This window comes from Leuciscus leuciscus, assembly GCF_965113295.1.
Source record: "Leuciscus leuciscus genome assembly, chromosome: 17".
In the NCBI taxonomy this organism is placed as follows: domain Eukaryota; kingdom Metazoa; phylum Chordata; class Actinopteri; order Cypriniformes; family Leuciscidae; genus Leuciscus; species Leuciscus leuciscus.
In genome coordinates this window covers 9,838,107-9,859,814 of record NC_138741.1, presented here as the reverse complement: position 1 = coordinate 9,859,814, position 21,708 = coordinate 9,838,107, and the positions used below count along the sequence as shown (strand labels likewise).

The 21,708-nt window shown below is 37.9% G+C and overlaps 1 protein-coding gene across 7 annotated transcripts; it reads left to right on the top strand.

Annotated features, from left to right (window-relative positions):
• Positions 1–2,038: 2,038 nt before the first annotated feature.
• tmem229b (transmembrane protein 229B) lies at positions 2,039–14,590 on the top strand. Of its 7 annotated transcripts, none has more exons than XM_082143368.1 (4): positions 2,039–2,275; positions 7,102–7,261; positions 10,237–10,338; positions 12,752–14,590. In XM_082143368.1, the coding sequence occupies exon 4, from the start codon at positions 12,752–12,754 to the stop codon at positions 13,325–13,327; it is 576 nt and encodes a 191-aa protein (XP_081999494.1). In that variant the 5' UTR covers positions 2,039–2,275; positions 7,102–7,261; positions 10,237–10,338; the 3' UTR covers positions 13,328–14,590. The 7 variants fall into 7 exon arrangements, with proteins under 7 accessions (XP_081999494.1, XP_081999493.1, XP_081999492.1 ...); XM_082143367.1 differs by having other exon boundaries at positions 10,237–10,343; positions 12,748–14,590; XM_082143364.1 differs by having other exon boundaries at positions 2,042–2,275; positions 7,105–7,261; positions 12,748–14,590.
• Positions 14,591–21,708: the final 7,118 nt, after the last annotated feature.

Genomic DNA, 21,708 nt, shown 5'->3' with positions numbered 1-21,708 from the left:
TTTCGCAAAACATTGAGCTTCCTCGGGCGCCGCCATTGATTAGCGGACCATCACCTGCTGTTAGCATTCCATTGACTCCCATTCATTTTGGCGTCACTTTGACAGCGAATAACTTTACATCTGAGGCATTTAAAGACTCCATTTGTCCATTATTTATTTCTAAAGAAACACGAAAATGTATAAAAGGCTCCATTACCTTGTATCTTACGTTATGGCCCCATAGATGCAGTTTTTGTAAAAATAGGCTAACGATTGCGTCATAACCACGCGACTCTCTGTCGCAGAGCAGACAGATTACCGTATGGACAGGAGGAGAAGCTCGCGGGCAATCGGGGGGACGTGGAAGCAAAATGACAAAGTAATTAATCAGAATACATAGCAAAAGTTTCTCCTGCTCCTAGCTCATGGACACCTCCTACTCATGCTCTCCGTCTCTGCAAGTTTCGGAAGGGAATGATTCAGATTTCTCTTGGCACAGCTACTAGAAGACAGACGGGTTGCTCACGTCACATCTACGTCGTCAAGCTCAGTTTGAGTCTGCGCAGTACGGTCAGCCATCAGGAAGTGAGAGCTTCTAATTGACTTCACTTTTCTCCGTTGAAACCTATGGGGTCGATGTGTCCTGTTTATATACTGTCTATGTGACCTACCAGTGTCAGTTGTGTCACTTCACTGCCATTCATAAATCCTGTCCCGTGGCCTCATGGGAAAGTGAAGTATCCATCGTTTGTACACTAAAGAATCTTGCCGAAAGAAGTCATCTGGTACTTTTTGTCTACTCTTTTTATGAGTACTGTGAATTCAGACATACTTTTGTCACATACTTTTTTTCGCTTACTATATAGTAGAGAAGTATGCGATTTCGGATGTAGCCTGTGTCTTAAGAACCATGACCAACTAGCGATTAGATGGGGCTAATCAGTGTTTTGGGATTAGTGTTTTTAAATTGGATGAATCTATATAAATTGGGCTGTCTTGAAAAAAACAAACAAAAAAATTATTAACTTTAAGACTAGTCTAAGCAGTTTATGCAACCGGTCCTCAATATTTTAACTATGCCTGTGGGTCATTTTATATAAACATACAGTATAAATGCATATCAAAATGACATTGGGATGAAATTTATTACAACACAAGAATGATGCTGTTAAAAACAGCAGTGAAAAAGTTAATAGTGCCTAGTCGACTCTTGACATGAGTCCGTGTCTCAAAATCTAGCTGCATGCCTAGACAGCAGTTTTGGGCTTCACAAGCACGTTCCATTGGTGTATCTGAGTGTGAGCTCAGCTTTTTTTTAAACAAACTGGTTGGTAAAATCATACTAGCATACCACTAAAGATATGGCAGAATAGTAAGTGTAAACAGGTTTTGTGCCTATTTTCGACTCCCTGCCAAATGATTACCCCCTTGTTGAAGCCGCTACCTCATTGGCTAATCCTAACGCCAGCACCTAATCGTAAATCTACACTGGGGATTAAGGGGATGAAATAATCTGGCGTGGGTCAGAATTCAGCACAACACCTGCTGTAGTGATAGAACATTTGTGTTTTTCCATATCTCCTGTAAATTGGTTCTTTTCAAAGATACATAATTTCATCATGTGTCTCAGTTCAGTTCATTATTCAATTTATAACAATAGTAAATGACAAACTAAATACAATTTACATTTTACAATGGAAATTATGTTTCTATATATGCTACAATTTACAACTAGGCTATACAAAAATGTATTTACATAACTTGCTTACGTTTTTGCGCGTTTTAAATGCCATTAAAACCATGTCAGTTTCATACAGTAGCCTATCTTCAGATAAAATTGCCAAGTCTCTTTCCGCTATTGGCAATTTATCTGTCAAATCCTCGGTTCACTCTGTTCTCGGCTCATTTCGAATCTCGATGGTTCTTGACTCAATTGAATCAATGAATGAGAGCCGATTAAATCCCATTCAAGAACGAAGTCCAGTATTGTGAACCGATTCAACTAATTCATCACAAAGATCCGACTCAAAAGAACGGTTCAATCCGTCGCTACTAGGTAGGCACTAGGCAGCTCACAGTGTTTTGAAACACAGCCAGTGTCTGAGCATGTGCTGTTACTGCTGCAGTGGAGTAAAATATGTCAGTTATCACCGGACAGGAGCGAGAGGAGAGAGAGAGGCGGGTACAAATGCACTCTGATAGGCAACCGGTGCAGCGGTTTTCAGTAAAATTCTATTGTTTTACACCAAAATGAGGCCCGGCTCCTCTAGATCTACAGCGGCGGAAGAATAATACGGTAAGTCTCGCCGGCTTTTTGGTGTTTCAGTAAACCCGTTCGGGTCTCCTGCATGGGTTGTCCCACAATGTACTCGAGACAGAGTCAAAGTAAACCGGTACCATTCAGTGCACCTTTCTGAATGTTTTCTCGGGCATCAGCTCGCTGTTTATACGGACTTTTATTATCATCATCATCTAAATAGGCGAACGAGGAAGTATGCTGCCATCTCCAGCGCTCATTTCATCCTAAACGCACTCATTTGCGCTCAAATCTTTAATTACGAATGAACTTGCTAAAGTTTGACCATTTGCGATGCTGATTCTGCCTATATCGTTTCTTAGTGGTCAGATACGGTAACGATTGGGAACTTTATTTAACGTCATTTTTTTAAAACTAGGATAACTAGGAAGTGCAATGCTCCAGATTCATACTGTGATAAATCGCATAGTTATGTTTCATACAGTGTGATAGTACAGTTGTGTCTGCGCAGCGCTGCAGTGGTCGGTTGTCATGGAGGCCTGCGTTGCGCATCCGAACGGCGCCAGCTGTCACGACTGCGGTATATTCCGTCTCTTAAGATAAACCCTCAAATGCTCACATCCCAAACAATTCTTATTAACATATCAGATGCTAAATAAAGCTGCATCATATTTGATGACACTTCAGAAATAGACAGTATTTGTGACTAAACACACCAAAGAGTTCAAGTTCTTCACACATATTGGGTCTCTGTCTATAAACAGACCTTTGGCACTGGCACCTCACTTCTCCCCTCCTAGTCAACTACTATACAGCAGGGTAAAGCGTATATAAATATGATACTTGCCCTTTAAGAGGTCGTTCCGGGATAGTTTGGATGGGTCAATATTTACTACGCTGACTCTGTCCTCATATTTCATTGCAGCGCTAAGCTGAAGCCTCACTTACATCAGCAGCGCGGGATCAAAGACATTCAAAGCTGACTTGATTAAAACTGGGGATTTAGTGTTTAGTGTGGCAGATCAGTTCCACTGCACTACATGCAGTTTAACTTGTCCACATCTCAATCTTTCTTCTCAAAATAGCGCTTAAGATGTGTAATTACGGTTGTCATTATTTTATTCTTCGTGGTGGAATCAAAGTCTTGCCATGTCAGTCTGTTTTATCATCACGGTGGCTTGGTGCAGTCATGTGACTAACCCTCTCTATTAAGGCTCAGAAGTTGTTAATCTCTTGGCACTGGCCCATGTATGGGACATACTTGTGGTCCTTTCGTGGTAAGAATTTTGAGCTCTTGGGCTCTTCAAAAAGTATATAACAGGCCCGTCTACAGAGCGGGATTGGGTGGTCCTGATCTAACATGAGCTTGGCCCACCCAGTTTTAGTTTCAGTTAACAATAACAACGCTAGTGACTCTATCCGTGTCAAATTAACCAAATTTCAGAAACTTCCCTGGCTCAAATTTGGTATTTTTGTCAATATTTTTTTATGAAGAAAGACTAACATAAATGTTGAAAGCCAAAATATTAAATGTCATGGTCATGGATGTATACTTACTGAATAATCCACTATTTTGTGGAGGGTGGTCAAAATTACAATTTTCACCTGAGATTTTGGAGCCAAATTACAGGGGGGTATAAATGACTTCCATTTGTAGGTCCATTTAGGCAATTAGGGCATTGTAGGTCCACTTTAGCAATCTTTGCTGCATTAAATGCCAATGGTGACACTGACAGTTCAAAAATGGGAACACACACTTCTTGTGTTTTTTGCCCAAAGTTTGCATGCCTGTATCTCAACTCTCAAGAAGTATTAAAGATCTCTTAATATCCTTTTGGATTCTGGTTCTTAACAAACTTTTCTTTTGTTATCCATATTTGTAAGGCCCAATATGGTTCAATTTCAAAGATATTGGAATCTAAGTGTTGCTCTAAGAGTAAATTGTTAAATTGTACACATTTTCAGTGCTTAAAAACCAAACGTGGGTCTCTTTTCTTACAGCTGATACTTTTTTTTTTTTTCAAAGAGGAACAGCTGAAGAACAGAATGTTGAAAGTACAAATTGTATCTCGTTTATTTCTGTCAAACATTCCTGGGTGCTATAATATTGTTTTTCAGACATTTGCATACCTGTAAAGTTAAAAAGTATTAAATATATCTCAATATGATTTTAGATTCTGGACATTAACAAACTTGTCTTTTGAAATCTTAATTTTAAAGGCCCTATGTGGTTCAATCCCATAGATATGGGGATCTTAATGTGGCTCCATGTTCAGTTTGTTGAATTTTTACCCATTTTCAATGGTCGAAAAGCAAATGTGATTCACTTTGCATACAGCTGATATTTAGGCCTATTGTATTTAAAGGGAAATGTCTGAAGAATAAATAATGTTGAAACTAGAAATGGATCTTGTTTCCCTCTATGAAAACAATTGCATAGTAGAACAGCCGTCTGAGTGCAAAAAATCTACTGAAATGGTTGAGGCACATTAACTTGCTTTTAAAAGTGCATAAGAATCTATATTTGAATCAGTTTCAGGGATTTTTGGAAGAAGGGATTTTGTTCATTTTAACAGCTTCTGAAGCTCCCAAGAGTTTAAATATGCAGTATTGTAACTACATGTTAACTCATATAGGTCATATAGCCTAGACTCTAAAAGAAAAGTTTCATTGGAACATGAATCTAAAATTGAGTTACAGACATGCAAACTTCAGAAAAATACTTTTTTGGCACTCAGAGAGGTATGATAGAGGGAAACGATACATTTCTAGTTTCAGTATTATTTATTCTTCAGACATTCTTCTTTAAACACAATAAGAATCAGCTATTTGAAAAGTTACCCACATTTGGTTTTCGACCATTGAAAATGGGTAAAATTCAACAATTTGGACATGGAGTTGCCTGGGATCCCCATATGTGGGTTATAACCATATTTACCATGTTTACAAAAGAACATTTATTAAGAATGAGAATCTAGACGGATATTGAGATATCTTTAATTCTTTTTGAGTGTGCAAACTTTGGAAAAACAATATTTATGGCACTCAGACAAGAATGTTCTATGCAATTGTGTTGATGAACAAAACAAAACAAGATACATTTCTAGTTTCAACATTGTTTGTTCTTCATATAGGCTATACCTCTTTAAAAGAAAAAAAGAATTTGGTTTTTGACCACTGAAAATGTGTACAATTTACCAATTTACTTGAGGAGACACATTGAAATCCCCATATCTCTGGAAATGAACCATATTGGGCCTTAAAAATTAGATACCAAAAAGATAAAAATGGTTTAAAAACCACAATTTAAAAAAGCATATTAAGAGATCATTAATACTTCTTGAGTTACAGGCATGTAAACTTTGGGCAAAAAACAAAACAAGAATGGCTTTCCCCCATTTTTTTTTAACTGTCACCATTGGCATATAATGCAGCAAAGATTGCTTAAGTCTCAAGATTTTACTAATAGACCTACCAATCAATGTAAAAATAAAATAATGATGCTGCCATCTTTTTAAAGTAATTGTTATCCCCCTGTAATCTGGCTCCAAATCTCAGGTGAAAATTATCATTTTGACCCCCCTCCAATAATAGTGGATTTCTCAAAAATTATCAAAATCTACATTTTTAGCCGGGACCTCTGGTTGAGTCGACACGGAAAGACCTTACATGACTAGGCTATATATATTGGATTCTGAAAATCACAAATCATAATTACTTAGCCACTCCCAATTACTAACAGCTTTCAGCTACTATTTTTATCCATTAGGGTTTGTTTGTGCCTGATTAGGCGCATTAAACACGCTTATGAGTGAAACAGAGGTTGAATTGTCCGCCTCATGCTGAAGAATTTAATGAAACTGGTTCTGCCTCCCTCTGAAACATGATCATCACTTAACAGATCTTAGGAGGCTTATCAGCTGCACTGCTCATACCTGATGAGAAGAATGAAGGCTGTGTGTGGCCTGGAGCCAAGGTGCTATCTAGAGTAACTGAGCTGTGTGCGCTATTGATCCATTGCCATTTATATTTGTGCAGAGTGTAGTGAACTCGTGGCAGGAGACCAGAGCTCTCATCAGTCACCTCTAGAAATTGCGGCAGTAAGAATGCATCAGAGCCGGTCATTCCAGTGCGGCAAAGGAGCAAGTTATTGTATATTGTCACTGTTATTGATGTGTCATTGTTCTCTTGGGAGGTTTGTGGTTGAAATTGACAAGGAAGGACAGAGTAAAAACAAACTGGGATAGTGTAGCCTTTATTATGTCTGAAATTTTCATAGTACTCAAATAGGCACTTAAAGGGACAGTTCACCAAAAAAAAAAATATTTAGTAAAATGTTCAAGCTGCTCATCTATGTGGTGGAAGCAACAACCAGGGGCTGTCACCGTAAAAGTAGTCCATATATCCATCCGTGTGTGCTGTAAGTCTTATTAAGTGAATAAGTTATTAAAGTTATTTTAGTATTATTTATACACTTATAATATTTATTAACATTTTGAATGAGCTTTTATCAATTTAGTTTGTTTTAGTAATTTTTGTGGTTTTATTTGTTTATTTTAATTTTAATTTTAACTTAAACTTATTTTATTTCAGTTAGTTGCCCAGGCAACATTTCTAAGTACACAGCCGTCCACGTGATGTAAAAGGAAACGGGACTCTTCGGACCAGGCGACCTTCTTTCACTGCTCCAAGGTCCACTTCCGACGCACGCGTGCCTATTGTAGGGGCGTCCGACCGGTGGACGGGGGCCGTCATAGGCACTCTGCGGCTACGCAGCCCCATACGCAGCAGAGTCCGATGCACTGTGTGTTGTGACACATTCCTCCCATAACCATCATTCAAATTTTGTGTGACTTGTGCCACAGTAGATCGACCTTCTGTTGGCTCAGACCGGACTGGATAGCCTTCATTGCTCTTGTGCATCGATGAGCCTTGGGCACGATGAACATCGATGAACACCCTGTCGCCGGTTTGTGGTTTGTCCCTGCTGACCGGGCGCAACCCACAAGCCTTGCCGTTTCAGAGGTACTTTGACCCAGTCGCCTTGCCATAACAATTTGGCGCTTGTCAAAGTCCCTGGCTTCAGATCTTTATTCCTGTCCATTTCTCCTTCATCCAACATGTTGATTTCGAGAACCGATTGTTTGCTTACCATCTAATCTACCTAGACTTTAAAATGTGGCCTTGTTAGTAGATGATCAATGATATGCGCTTCACCTGTGACTGGTCATATTGTTTTGGCTCATCAGTGTATATTTTAGCTTTATTTAAATTACCGAAAATGGTAATCGCTGTTTTGGGTTCAGTACAAGTTAAGCTTAATCAACAGCACTTGATAATGTTGATTACCACAAAAAGTCATTTCCACTTCATTTTCTTAAAAAAAAGAGCAAAAATCTGGGTTACAGTGCTGAGGCACTTACAATGGAAGTGAATGGGGTCAATCTGTAAACTTTGCATGAGTTCACACTTACATATAATTGAATAGACTAAAGAGTATGCATAGCACACTGTCCGGAGAAGGGCTCTGAGCTCGGAAAGTAGCCCGAACCCAGAGTACTTCCCTTCCCCTCCCCATCCATGACTGGGAGAGGAACAGTTGAGAGTGAGGAGTTTGAGTGGAGGAGGGATGCTGGGTCGTGGGACAGAGGTGAGTTGGCTATTTATAAATGGGCCTCCTCGCTCTGATTGTGTAGATTATCTGAATGTTCTCCTCTCAAACTTTGTTAATAAAACATAATTAAAATACTCACAATTTCAATTGTGTTACAAGATGTAAACAATATGAGTGCAAAGATGATTTTAGTAAAAAAAAAAAAAAAGATCACTAACCTTCTCTCTGTACTGTAGTTATATTACATTTTCAAACTAAATTTCACAACGCAACAGCAGACACCCCCCAAAATTTAAAAAAATTATTTGAACCGCTTTGCAGCTGAAACAATTAACAGAAAAATCAATATAAGTGCTTTAAGTAAACGTGAAAGTGACACGACGTGAAGGCCAAGTATGGTAACCCATACTAGGAAATTGTCCTCTGCATTTAACCCGTTCAAGTGCACACACATTACGAGCAGTGTGTAGTGAACACACACACACTGCAAACTGTGGACACACACACCCAGAGCAGTGGGCAGCCATTCTTGCTGCAGCGTCCGGGGAGCGGTTGGGTGTTAAGTGCTTTCCTCAAGGGCACTTCAGTCTTTTTCTGCCGGTATTGAGAATCGAACCTGCAACCTTCAGGTTACCAGACTGACTAACCATAAGGCCACTACCGCCCCCTGCCTTTTACAAAATAAGCGTAAATAAACTTCCATTGTAAGTGCCTCACCGTAACCTTTGTTTCAGCTTTTTTATTAAAGAAAGTAATGGATAAATAATTGTTTGTGGTAATCAACCTAATGCTGAAACTCTTGTCTATTTATTCAAATTTGGTGCACATTCTTACTGCACATTACATGAACTTAAAATTTCATGTATTTTGCCTTCACTAAAAGACAATTTCTTCAACCAGTTCCTCTTTTTATTGGTTGCACATTATACAATGATTCCCTGTCGGCTTGACAGAACCAATTCTCATCATCCAGCGTCACATAAACCAGCACTTTCAGAAGTGGTTCTGCTTTGATGCTGATCTGTGCAGATGAGCTTGCGTGTCTGTTTAGTATAGTGAAGGCCATGCTGACATCACTGGCTGGTCTGTTCAGGTTGCCGAGAAGGTCAATAGAGGTTTGACAGGAGGCGATCAATAGCAATGCTGACTGCAAGGCCAGTAAACGAGGGGGATGGGATACAAACACAACATGTAAACACCATAGCATGCACTGGGCTCTGTATCAGACACTTTTAAATGCCTTTAGGTTGTCCGGATGACTGAGCACTTCTATTGTGGCACAAGAGCTGAGTCTTATCTCAATGCATAGATTAATATTTAATAACGGCCTTTCCATTAGAGTGTATCACCCTTTTAGCAGTGTGCACTGCACTCTCATGGAGTTACGCTGATAAAAACCTAAGGAGTGTTCAAGTATGAAATGCAGTTTTTTATCAAGTGTTATTTATAACACCTACAATCTCTCACTTTCTTTTTTGGTTTTAAAAAACACTGGACAAAACAATGTCTATCAAAACAGTATTGCTTAAATGACACAAACAAAAATAGTACAATAATGATTTCACAAAACAATAATGTAATCATAAAAAAAAGAGAGAAATATATAAGAAATATTAAGCAGTACAACTGTTTTCAACATTGATATTAATAAGAAATGTTTCTTGGGTAACAAAATGATAATTTCTGAAGGATCATGTGACAGTAAAGACTGGAGTAATGATGCTGTAAATTCAGCGTTGCCATCACAGGAATAAATTACATTTTGAAATGTATTCAAATAAAAAAATAAAAATAAATGTTTTTTAAATTGTAATAATATTTCACAATGTTATTGTTTTTATCATATTTATGATTAAAGAAAGAGTGTAAGAGACTTATTTAAGAAAACATAAAAAAATCTTACCAACCCTAATTTTTTTGTACGGTACTGTATGTATAATTATTGTAATGTATAATAATTAATTATATAAATATACTTCCACTACAATCAGGTTCCCTCAAGAATCTCACAAAGGGAAATTTATTCAAATAAAGTTTTATCTCAACAACATGTATTTTCCCTCAACAACGTATGTGAGCCATATTAATAGCCAATTAATAAGACACCTACTGTATCCATTACTTAATCCTAGAGGGCTGTATATTTATCAGTTGTGTATTTTGCCACTGTTGAGGAACTAAGAGCTTTGCTTATCGTAAACTGAAGATTATCTGTCTGGAACAGTTCCACCAAAGGGATAATTTAGACGACTTTATTGGACATTTGTATGGAAGAATGTCACAGAAGTTTAACTTAACTTGTTTTGCACTTGTAAGATAGTACTTCACTCAATTAAACAGGATGTTAATGTTCATGACTTGTTTTTGTTTGTTTTTTTCATTTCAGTTCATGAGTACCTCGTCCGCATCGGCAGCAGAACTCAGTGCCGCTCCTCTCGGACTCTGACAGACGGTGTTGAGTGTGGACATTGAGACTGCCAGACAGCAGGTTGGGTAAAATCTGCACAAATGACTTGTTTCCCTACATAACCTCTCCATCAAATAAATCCTCAGTCTAGTTTAGTCACAGTACAGCTTATATTAGTTTTTGTTCTTCAAATTGGCTTAGCAGATATATTTTTAGATGTGATGCTGCACTTGTGGTAAAAGTTTGTGTTCGTCCCTGGAGGTCTTAAAACTTAAAGACTTAAAGAGTCACTTGAGTTCCCATCATGCCCTTGGAGCAAGACACTTAACCTTCATATGCTCCCAGGGAGCTGACTGTCCCTCTATTGGCCTACTGTTAAGCAGCTTTGGCTGAGAAAAATATCTGCTAAATGGCAAGTAACTAAAGTGTAATTGATAGCTCATAATGAGATCACACTCACCTCTAATTCAGTTTTACACACATCTCCAGCCGTTGAATATCAGAAGAGTCATAATTGCCTTAGAATTGACCAGTCATTTAATCTCTACAGTTTCACTCTGATATTATTTGTTCACAGATGAGCTGTTTTAAGGACTTTAAGCTCACCATAGGCCCACTGACACTCATGATACTGTATTTTAAGCTGTTTACAGTGTGTGCTTAGCGTGCATGTATTTGCATACTAAGATCAGTTATTTTTTTCTATTATGTCCTCAAGTGACCCATGTTCATGTAACTTACATGCGTAAGTTTATATATTATCATCATTAGTATATACTACTACTGTGTTGTCATGCAACATTTGTGTTTCCTTGGCTATGTTCGGAATTGTATACTAGCATTGCACGACTCTTATGATTTCTGCAGTATACACTACCGTGCAAAGGTTTGGGGTTAGTAAGATGTTTTTGAAAGATGTCTTTAATCACCAAGGCTGCGTTTATTTGATCAAAATACAGTAATATTGGGAAGAAATATTATTACAATTTAAAGTAACAGTTTTTTTTATTTTAAAATGTAATTTATTCCTATAAGGGCAACGTTGAATTTTTAGCAGCCATTACTCCAGTCTTCAGTGTCACATGATCCCTTAGAAATCATTCTAATATGCTGATTTTATGATAAAAATCATATGATAAAAATTTTGACTTATAAATGTTTAGTGATCAGTGTTGAAAACAGTTGTGTTGCTTAATATTTTTGTGGAAACCGTGATGCTTTTTTGAGGAATCTTTGATAAATAGAAAGTTAAAAAAAATATATATTTGTAATACAAACCTTTTGTAACATTATAAATGTGTCTACAGTATCTTCTGAACAGTTTAATGCTTTCTTGCAGAATAGAAGAGAAAAGAAAAAAGAAATGAAATATTACTGACCCCAAACTTTTGAACAGTAGTTCCACCACATGCAGATATTATTGCAGATTCTATTGGCAGAGAATACCCAACTATTTGGTACAGATTTGCCAACAAAACACTCTGCGTATACTGTATCCCACTATGTTATGCACTCAGATTGACCTTCCATTTCCATGTGAAAATAAACTGTAAGTAATTTAAGTAAAAAAAATATTTTTTTTTTTAATCCCGATATAATAACTGGATGTCATTCACTAAATTCCAGAGGTCAAGTTTGGCTTGTTATCTTGACCCAACTTTCAGCAGCCAAAAGTTGTCTTTCTCTATTGATGGGCCATTCAAAACTAGCCATGTGTTTTTACAAAATAAAATATTTTGCTAGCAATATATAAATTGGATATGTTTTGTTTTGTTATAACAGATATTTTATCAGTGGCCATTTTCGGACGGTCCTTTAAAACCTTTAAATATTTGCTTAAAATAATTAAATTTTGCATTATTGTGGTGTCACCAACCAGTCGGCATATTATTTAAAACTATAAATTCAACATATAAATAATAATAATAAATCCAAAATGCACAAAATGCAGTATACTAGTATTTCATTTCGTAAATGTGACCCTGGACCACAAAACCAGTCACATGGGTAATTTTTTGTAAAATTGAGATTCTGAATTCTGAATAAATACGCTTTCCATTGACGTATGGTTTTGTTAGGATAGGACAATATTTGGCCAAGATACAACTATTTGAAAATCTGGAATCTGAGGGTGCAAAAAAATTGAAACATTGAGAAAATCGCCTTTAAAGTTCTACATTTATGTTCGCGATTGTGCTGCACTCACTCACAAAAATAAATATTTTATATATTTATGGTAGGAAATTTACAAAATAGCTTCATGGAACATGATCTTTACTTAATATCCTAATGATTTTTGGCATAAAACAAAAAATCGATAATTTGACCCAAACAATGTATTGTTGGCTATTGCCACAAATATACCCATGCGACTTGTGACTGGTTTTGTGATCCAGGGTCACATATAGCCTTTGTTGCAGCGTATGCAGTTTGTAACACACTCTTTTTTAACTTCCTGAACCCTACTAACTCCACACATCAAAATAAAAGGAAGATGGCAACCACAGCGACCCCAGAGCCCCTTACTGCCCTCTCTCGGTGGTACCTATATGCCATCCACGGTTACTTCTGTGAAGTCATGTTCACGGCTGCCTGGGAGTTTGTGGTGAACTGCAACTGGAAGTTTCCCGGCGTGACGAGTGTGTGGGCGCTCTTCATCTACGGAACCTGCATCCTGATCGTAGAGCGCATGTATCTTTGTCTGCGGGACCGTTGCAATGTGCTTCTCCGCTGCATCATTTATACATTGTGGACCTATCTGTGGGAGTTTGGCACGGGTTTGCTGCTTCGGCAGTTTAACGCTTGTCCGTGGGACTACTCTGAGTTTAAATATAACTTCATGGGCCTGATCACGGCAGAGTACGCCGTGCCTTGGTTCTGCGCCTCCTTTATCGTTGAGCGCCTAGTGATACGCAACACGCTCCGGTTGTGCTTCGACGAGGCTGTCGGGCCCGGCCAGGCTGAAGAACTGTCGGACAGAGGCGGTGAAGGAAGAGCAGGCAGTGGGAGAAGAGGAAGAGGGGCCAGAGCTGGGGCAACCAGCACAAACGGCTACGTGAAGGGGGATTGAGGAGGTTTCCAACACTTCCCCCCCCCCCCCCCCCATCTCAAACCTCCCGTCACCCATGACTCTATCCGCACATATCTTAGTCTCTCTCCCACCTGCTTCCAGGGAGAGAGTCGCTCGGACACAGTCGGTGCAGCTCCAACTGAGACAGTTGCGCAACTGTAAGGAACTTTCTGATTTAATATAGATCGTCCAGCTGGCGTTCTTCGTCCACGTAGAGGGATGTTCATTTGCCACCTTAATGCTCAAAATTTATTGTCCTCACTTCGGGCGAGTAGCTATTAATTCAAGGTTTGTCAGTAGGAGTGGTGCCCGGTGGCAAAATGAGAATGAACACTCCACCTCTTCCACTATTCCTCCCAAACCAGTCCGTCCACTCCAGACACTCTGGGAGGGGACAAACAAATTGACTTGTGTTTCCTCGTCCAAAAAAACAGAACGCAGACACATAATTTGAAAAGAGATATATCAATGCTTTTAACAAAGCGAGTCCTTTTAGATTATAAACACCGTCCATGATATATATGTAGTTGGAAATGCAAAAATAACTGTTAGGATAAAAGCTTACCTTTTGAATGTTAGTTTGTGCTATTTATTAATATCTAAAATGTAGTTAAGAAATGATAATATATAAAAAATGTATTGTGTATATATATTGTATAACCTAAAGCAATGCCTTGTACTTGAATTTGGTGTTTTTTTATATTCATCAAAATATTCAGTGCTTGAACGTGCATGAAAGTTGTCTTCCAGGAGATTCGTTTCATTCTGAGACTGATCTTCGATGTTGTGTACAGTTTATTTCCTCCATTTTTTTTATTATTATTTTCTCATGGAGATGAACACACAAAGGAGTACTGTATTGTTACATATATAGAGTCCGGGTGCTCAGCACTGAAACCATAAAAACATCACAGTATCTTGTTTTTTTTCACTGTAGAGAATGGTATTGCGTGTTTATGAACTGGTGCTAGATCCTCATTGAGTCGTGTTGAGGGATCTGACAATGGTCACAATAAAGGCATTAATATGTAGGTTCATTGACCTCAGGTATGTCAATTTTAATTGTCTCTCATATGCCATTGAATAATGGATGAAAATTGAGAAAAACTGTGGCAATTTTTTTTTTAAATGCCAACATCACCTTGGTATTACCCGCATGGTTACAGTTACAGGTTGTGGATTTGCCAGAAAGTTTTGCTTAACTGTATTGGTTATGTTGTTATTGACCAAACTAAAAATGTATTAAAACCACCTATTTCTGAATGCAAGTCCTGTCAGATTTCCCTTCAATATTATTGGTTATAAAACATTTCTAAAGTGAAAAAGTCTTAGTATTTATTTTAACCTTCACAAAATGTGCAATATAAATATTACATGTTATTTTCATAGCTTTAGTCGTGCATCTATTGTTTTGAAGTTTATTGTAATGTCACAGCGCTTTGCATGTCTGTCTCTTAGGTGTGCTATATGATTGTCAAATGTATACATTTTAAATGATTATCAAGTACTGATGAATAGCGCTATTCTGCCCCCTTGAAATTTCACGTTCCTATTTGTAAGCGGTGTGCAGCTTTTGTGTTTCTGCTTTATCACACTCTATACTATAATGTCATTATACAGATTAGTCCCTCATACAAGGACCATTTCAACAGAGGAACAGCAGAAATGGAGACGTTCCTAAATGCCATGTCTATGTCTGTTCACCTCGGTCATGCATTCAGGCAATGACAATTTGATGTTCGGAAACAATGCAATAAGTGCTGTTATTTGAATTTCAATTGAATTTGTGATTTCAAGCAAATAAGAACCTGCAACTCAGACTTTCATACATTCGACAGTTTTCTTTTCTTTTTTCAGTCAATTAAAACAGTGATGGTTTTACATATAGATTGTAAATGTTGAAAGGCTGTGACAGTGATCCTTCTCATGTAAGTAGAAACACAACAACTAAAGAGACTGACAGAAGATGGCCTGGAAGATGACCAGTGTGTGGCAGTGTTCTTCCCTTGTTGCTGTCCTAAAAAGTCAACTAGTATTAGTTTGTTGGATAGGTGAGTAGTACCAAATTTATGGCAGACCTGACGCTAAAGCCAATAAGCATTGGTTACAGCAGGGGTTCTCAATCTTTTCGATTCCACGGACCATCATCATCATCATCATCATTTGAGGGACCCCCATCTTAAGATAAAAAAGGCATTTATATAATTTCAAGTATAAAGAATGCACCAAGAGTGTTTTAGGCCAGCAAACAAGTGTACAATCAATGTAGGGTGCTTCTCAATCGAAAGGCTGCGTCCTAGTAAGGCTGCATGTCTCGGCTACTGTATCATCAAGCTCCATCAAAGGACTTCTCAATTTAATGGATCCTTTGAAGGCAGCCTTTGTTTCGCAATTAGCATCCTTCATTCAGCCTGTTTTGAAGGATGCATCAAGTGTATCCTTTGAGTCCTCCAATCACCCACAATCCTTTGCGCACATTCCAAAAGAAAGAATTAGCAAAAAATGAATTGCAGTGAGCTTACACACACACAAAAAAGATAGTAGATTTTGTTGTAAATTAATCACATAATGCTTAACTGTGCGTAATGTAAAGATTGTTGTCATTTCCTGTACTGCATTAATAGCAAGGCAGTTATCATTAAGGTTTTTAATAAGTTTTTTTCAGATTATGATTTTACTAGCATTGTGACCGTGGGGGCACTTACTAAACATTAAGCCTCCAAATGACTGGATGGACACACCCTCACTAGATTGGTCTGGCCTTTCTTTTTGAGACGCACCAGAACACTCAATCATATAGACATAATAAATAAGTATGTATTATGTCTGTACTCAACGGCTAGCCTCTAATATCCTTGCACTATGAGCGAATCACCAGAAGATGGCGTCCGAGTTCACACACTCGTTTTCATTCCCTCATTCAGTGGACTATAGTGCAGTATTATGGAATAGTGAGTGTGTATAAGGGGCAATTTTGGATACAACTAGAGAAGTGCTGTCTCTGACTCCATTTTGCTGTTGTGAATCATTCAACTGTGTCGTTCACGATCAAAACAAGTAAGTATTAGAAGTTACATGTGCCTCGTTCAGTGCCGCACGAGCCAGGCTGACTCCAAAAAGCGACTCGTTCAGTGAATGGTGTGTGTCGTAATAAACATATTCAACAAATGAAATGCTCCTTCACAGCCCCTTCTGATTTATAAATGAAATTGGCTAGTGGTCGTCTTCTGAGGGCAGGTAATCAAACGCCTCAGATGGAGGCCTTCGGACCTTGTGGACGGGAGGGGAACGCCTGCTCTGTTCTTCACCGAAGAAAATGATTGCCTAACTCTGATACTTGAAGGTATCAGTATTGAAAATTTCCCATATTCGTAGTAGGCCTACCACAAAATCGTGCAAATTATACTTTTGTGATGAGGTTTCAGATTTTAGCTTTTGTTGGGCTGCACTGAGCTGTTAAGTGAACTTGCTGACGCTTCTCGAATCTGTTACTCCAGCGGCGAAGCATATTTTTTTTTATCAGCGGTTATCTATCTGTGCACTGAAATTGTTAGTCTATAAATGTGATGCTGTCACTTGATCGCTAGATGGCGTCGCACCACCACAATAACCTGGATTTTCGAGCCTTTGCCAACAAGTTGAAGGTAATTATTGCTTCTGCTAACCTACCTCAGTTTCTACAGCTGTTGTTACAAGTATAAAAAATCATTATAAAATAATCTCATAAGAACCTTTTTGTCTTTTTCTTTTTTTCTTTCAGGTTTATTTTGATGACAGGTATGATACCAAGTTATTATTATTGTATAGTAGCCACCATAAATGTAGTATAGGCTACCATAATCATACACTTTTGCAGTTTCATTAAGGATTTTTTTTTTTCAGGGTATGTGGTATGTTTTGTTATCTTTCAGAGAATATGATATCTTTAGGCTGTGTGAGCTGTGTGTATATTTCTATGTCAGACTGGTCACACTTCAAATCCACGTCAGCTTGTATTTAACCTACAATGGTTTGAATCTGCAGTTTATTATATGAACATGATATCTTAGTCCATTTAGCCGGTTTTGCTTTCTATCAAAATACTAGAGACTTTAGGCCAGATTATACAACTTATGATTTTTTTTTCTTCTTCTTTCAATATTCATTTCAGAACTTCGGAAAATTTACCAGCTCATTTAGCTTCAGACATTTACATTTGATTGCATGCTGTCACTTAATCCTCACAATTTATTTTAATCCAAGTGTCACCATATATCATTGAAACGTGGCTTTTCAACCTATGCACTCTCTTTCTTTTCTTTAGTTTCCTGTCCTTTTTGTAGACTGTCAAAAATCCCTTGCGGCTATCTAAGGCGATTATGTGTCACCACAAATCCTTCATTTGCGATTTGGTAACTCTTCTCTCATCAATTTTGATTGCAGTGACAGTTCGCCTATGAGCTCACCTGACTGCGGTGGGTGTGGTCTGCTTTAAAAAAACACCCAGGCTCCACCTCCAGCAGCGACACAGCCAATCATATGTCAACACTCCAAATATGGACAGGTCCTAACCCTTTAAGGGGCAGGTGAAACATAAATAGCCTTTATTTCCTCCCAACGTGTGTGTAGAGTCTCTCTGTCTGATTTCTGTGCTCTTTTTTCTTAATCCATTCCAGCTTAATGAAGCAGCAAAGCGGCCCACAATCGGAGACTCCAGCTCAAACAGCTCCAGGAGGTTGGGTTGGGAAGGGGGGGATGTTAAATGAAGTGTGTTGCATGGGAACCGAGTGTGTGGGGTGGGCTATCACTACGGTATTCTTTAAACATGTCAGTCATCAAAGCTGTCGGAGAGCGGTGGAGCAGACGATGGCTTCATGCTGCATTTGAGGGGTGTGTGTCTAGAGCAGCCCATGTTGAATAGATCTGAGTGTCAAGGCTCGGATCCATTAATAAAGCAGGTTTAAAATGGAGAAAGACCATATAAAACATTCAGTGGGAGGAAACCTGCTTTACAACTAGGCTCATGTTATGTGAGTTATTAGAGATGCAGAGTGGTAGTGACCGTAGAAAAACTGGCTTGGTTTGAGACACTTCTCGCTTGTTTTTAAGTCATTTTAAAGGTATAGTTCACCCAAAAAGAAAATTCTGTCATTAGCTCATCCATAAGTTGTTCCAAACCTCTATGAATTTCTTTCTTCTGCAGACCACAAAAGAAGATATTTTGAAGAATGTCGGCAATTAAACAGATGATGGGCCCCATTGACTTCCATAGTATTTTTTTAGTAATTCAATGGCTACCGTCAACTGTTTGATTAGTGACATTCTTCTGTGTTCTGCAGAAGAAAGAAATGTATACAGGTTTGGAACAGCTTGAGGGTGAGTAAATGACAGGGTGAGTAAATGACAGAATTAAAAATTTTGGGTGAACTATCCCTTTAACAAAAGACTAGTAGAGCAACTACATGTAGGCCTACTTATTTTCGCCTTACATAATGGAACTGCTTTGTAAACCAGTTTTTTACCCTGACATGTGGTACACAGTGATGGTAATGACAGTTTATAAACTGGCCAATCAGATTATTATACACTTAGAGATAGAAAAGTTATTTATAATATTACAACATATCATAAATCATGTTAATTTGTCATCGCTTTAAACTGTATATTAGTTAATATTTGGTTAAAATGATAGTTTACACTAAAATAACCACCATCGTGTCATTTCAAACCTGTATGACATACTGTCTTCTCTGAAACACAACAGAAGATATTTTGTTATATGTTTGTTTGACAATGTTGTTTGAACACCACTGACTTTTAAAAAATATATCAGAATTCTTATTTTTGTGTATGTATCCTCTCTACACAACAGTGAAAAAATAGTGATGTTATGGTTTGTACATTGGATGTACACAGGCTTTTCATTGTGAAAAACTGTTCGTGCCAACTAAATCTCATGAAATAACGTTTTTACGTTGTTTAACATTTTAGTGAATTCATGACAAATTCATACGTGACGATTTATATGATTTGATCCATACAAAAACAAAATCGTATGATTTTTTTGAAAAAAGTAAGCATAAAGGTCCACCCATAAAACTAACCAGTGGGGCGCAAGCAGATTGTACGAAAACGTTTAAATTAAATTAATAAAAAAGAGGCACCAAATGTAAAATTACAAATTGCCATGAGATTTGTGTTTGTTACTGCGTATGAAATTCACATTGCCAATAGAGTTCTCTGGAGCCAGGCTTCATAACCCAGGGTTAAATGCTGCTTAACCCAGAGTATAAATGTGGCCTTAACATGGGATTTAAAAAGATTGTATCTAAGGGTTGAGTGTATTGTGAGCTATGTGGGTGATTATTTTAATATTCTACTGCAAACCTCCATTTTTATTTTCCTCCTTCCTTGGCTCCTTCAGTTTTTTTCTCCACATGAAGCCCAAATCGTTCGCCAATAATGTAATTTTCAAAAGCCAAAACAAACAGCCACCTGTAGGAGTGCTTATGACAGTTTTTTAAACGGTGGACAGCTGTACCTCTCACTCTGGCTTGTCGCTGTTATGTAAACGGCCATCGCTTATCTCCCACTCAGCTTTGCATAACGTTACACAGAGGTTTCCCACACTGCTTTGCATTTTTACCAGGGTATTTGAGCAGCAGGCTATTTGAGCAGCAGTTTTCTTTCTCTTTTTTGAGATAAGAGCAATAACTTTCCCATCATTTTTCTTTCTGGTTTATGTATCTTCTGTTAAATTTAGTGCTTTGCTACTTGAGGGTAAGGCTTCTGTGTAAACAGTTAGGCAGATGCCAAGTGGTTGTCAACCGCTGTCACATCTCAGTTCTCAGAATGACTGTTATAGGTTCCATAGCTCCTGTACAATGTGTGTGACAGAGTAGATGAGGATGGGGAAGAGGAATTTGCACAAGCATGGATGGAAACCTTGCTTTATCTCTGCACGGTGTGATTTAAAGGAGGCGGTCTCTCCATTCGCTATCTTGCAGATATCGTCAAAGCCTTGTAAAAACAATCCTCAGAGTTGATGGCAAATTTAAACGAATGGTTCCTAAGAATGAAAATCCATTTTCATGACATTTTAAACTTATACTTTCATCTGTGGGACACAGAAAGAGATATTTTGAATGTGCTGGTCACTCTTTTCCATGCAATTACAATAAACGGAGATGTGAGCTTTCAACCTTCAGAAAGGCATACAAAAATAATCTAAATCAGGGGTGTCCAATCCTGCTCATGGAAGGCCACTGTCCTGCAAAGTTTAGCTCCAACCCCAATTAAACACACCTGAACCAGCTAATCAAGACCTTTCTAGGCATACTACAAACTTCCAGGCATGCGTGTTGAGGCAAGCTGGAGCTAAACTCTACAGGACAAGTGGCCCTCCAAGAGTTTGGACACCCCTGGTCTACATGATTCGTGCAGTAGTCATTAGAAGTCCTACCACAGATTTGTACAGAACAAGACATTCGGGAAAGTAATTTAAAAAAAAGTGTCATGGCCATGAATTAAGAATTTGTTCTCACATTTTAGTCAAAATTTAGTCATGGTTCAACTAAATTAAAACTAGGGAACAAATTAGTACAATGTGGCCTCAAGTTAACTAAAACTAGGGGATGTATTAATAAAACAAGGCCACAAATGAATAAATAATGGAAATTAATTCTTAATTTGTGGCTACAATATTTTTTTTTTTTTTTTTGCATGTAATGTGTGGGAAACAGATCAACATTTTAGTCAATATTCACTGAATACTCTTGAACTCCATTGAGCTGTTAACTATTGCTGCAACTTAGTCAATGAGTTTAACTTGAAAACCGAACCGGTTTGATTTGCGGGGAAATCCAGTTTTGTCAGAAATCAGAGTCAAAACAATGATTTATTTACAAATTTGACAGCTCTAATCATGAACTCACTTGAATGTGGCAATTAGATCTAGGAGAAATTTCAAGATTTTCAGGAAATAATGATTTCATCTTTGGCCCAAAGCTATTATATAGCTTTAGAAGACTTGAAATAAGCACAAGAATTGTGTGTTTACTACAATGAAAGTATCACATCCTTTTTGCAACTTGAAAGTGCATGTTCCTTGTAATCGATTGGAAGAGTGTCAGGTACACTTTTTGTAAATCCATCTTTTGCGTTCCAAGAAAGAAGGAAAATCATACGGATTTGGAACGACCTTAGAGTTTTCATTTTTGGGTGAACTAAAACCTGACTCGCTCTTTTTGTTGTATGTCTGCGCTAATCATCTGTAGCACTGTTGGTTCGTTTCTCTCTGCCTTGCTCCGTTTCAGAATTCAAAGACTTTTCCAGACTTTTTTAAATCCAAAACTTGTAAACCACACTAAAGCTCTCCAGGTACTGTGCAGAAAGTGTGAATT

Coding starts and splice junctions, on each gene's coding strand:
- tmem229b (XM_082143366.1), top strand. CDS start 12,752: ATGGCAACCACAGCGACCCCAGAGCCCCTTACTGCCCTCTCTCGGTGG.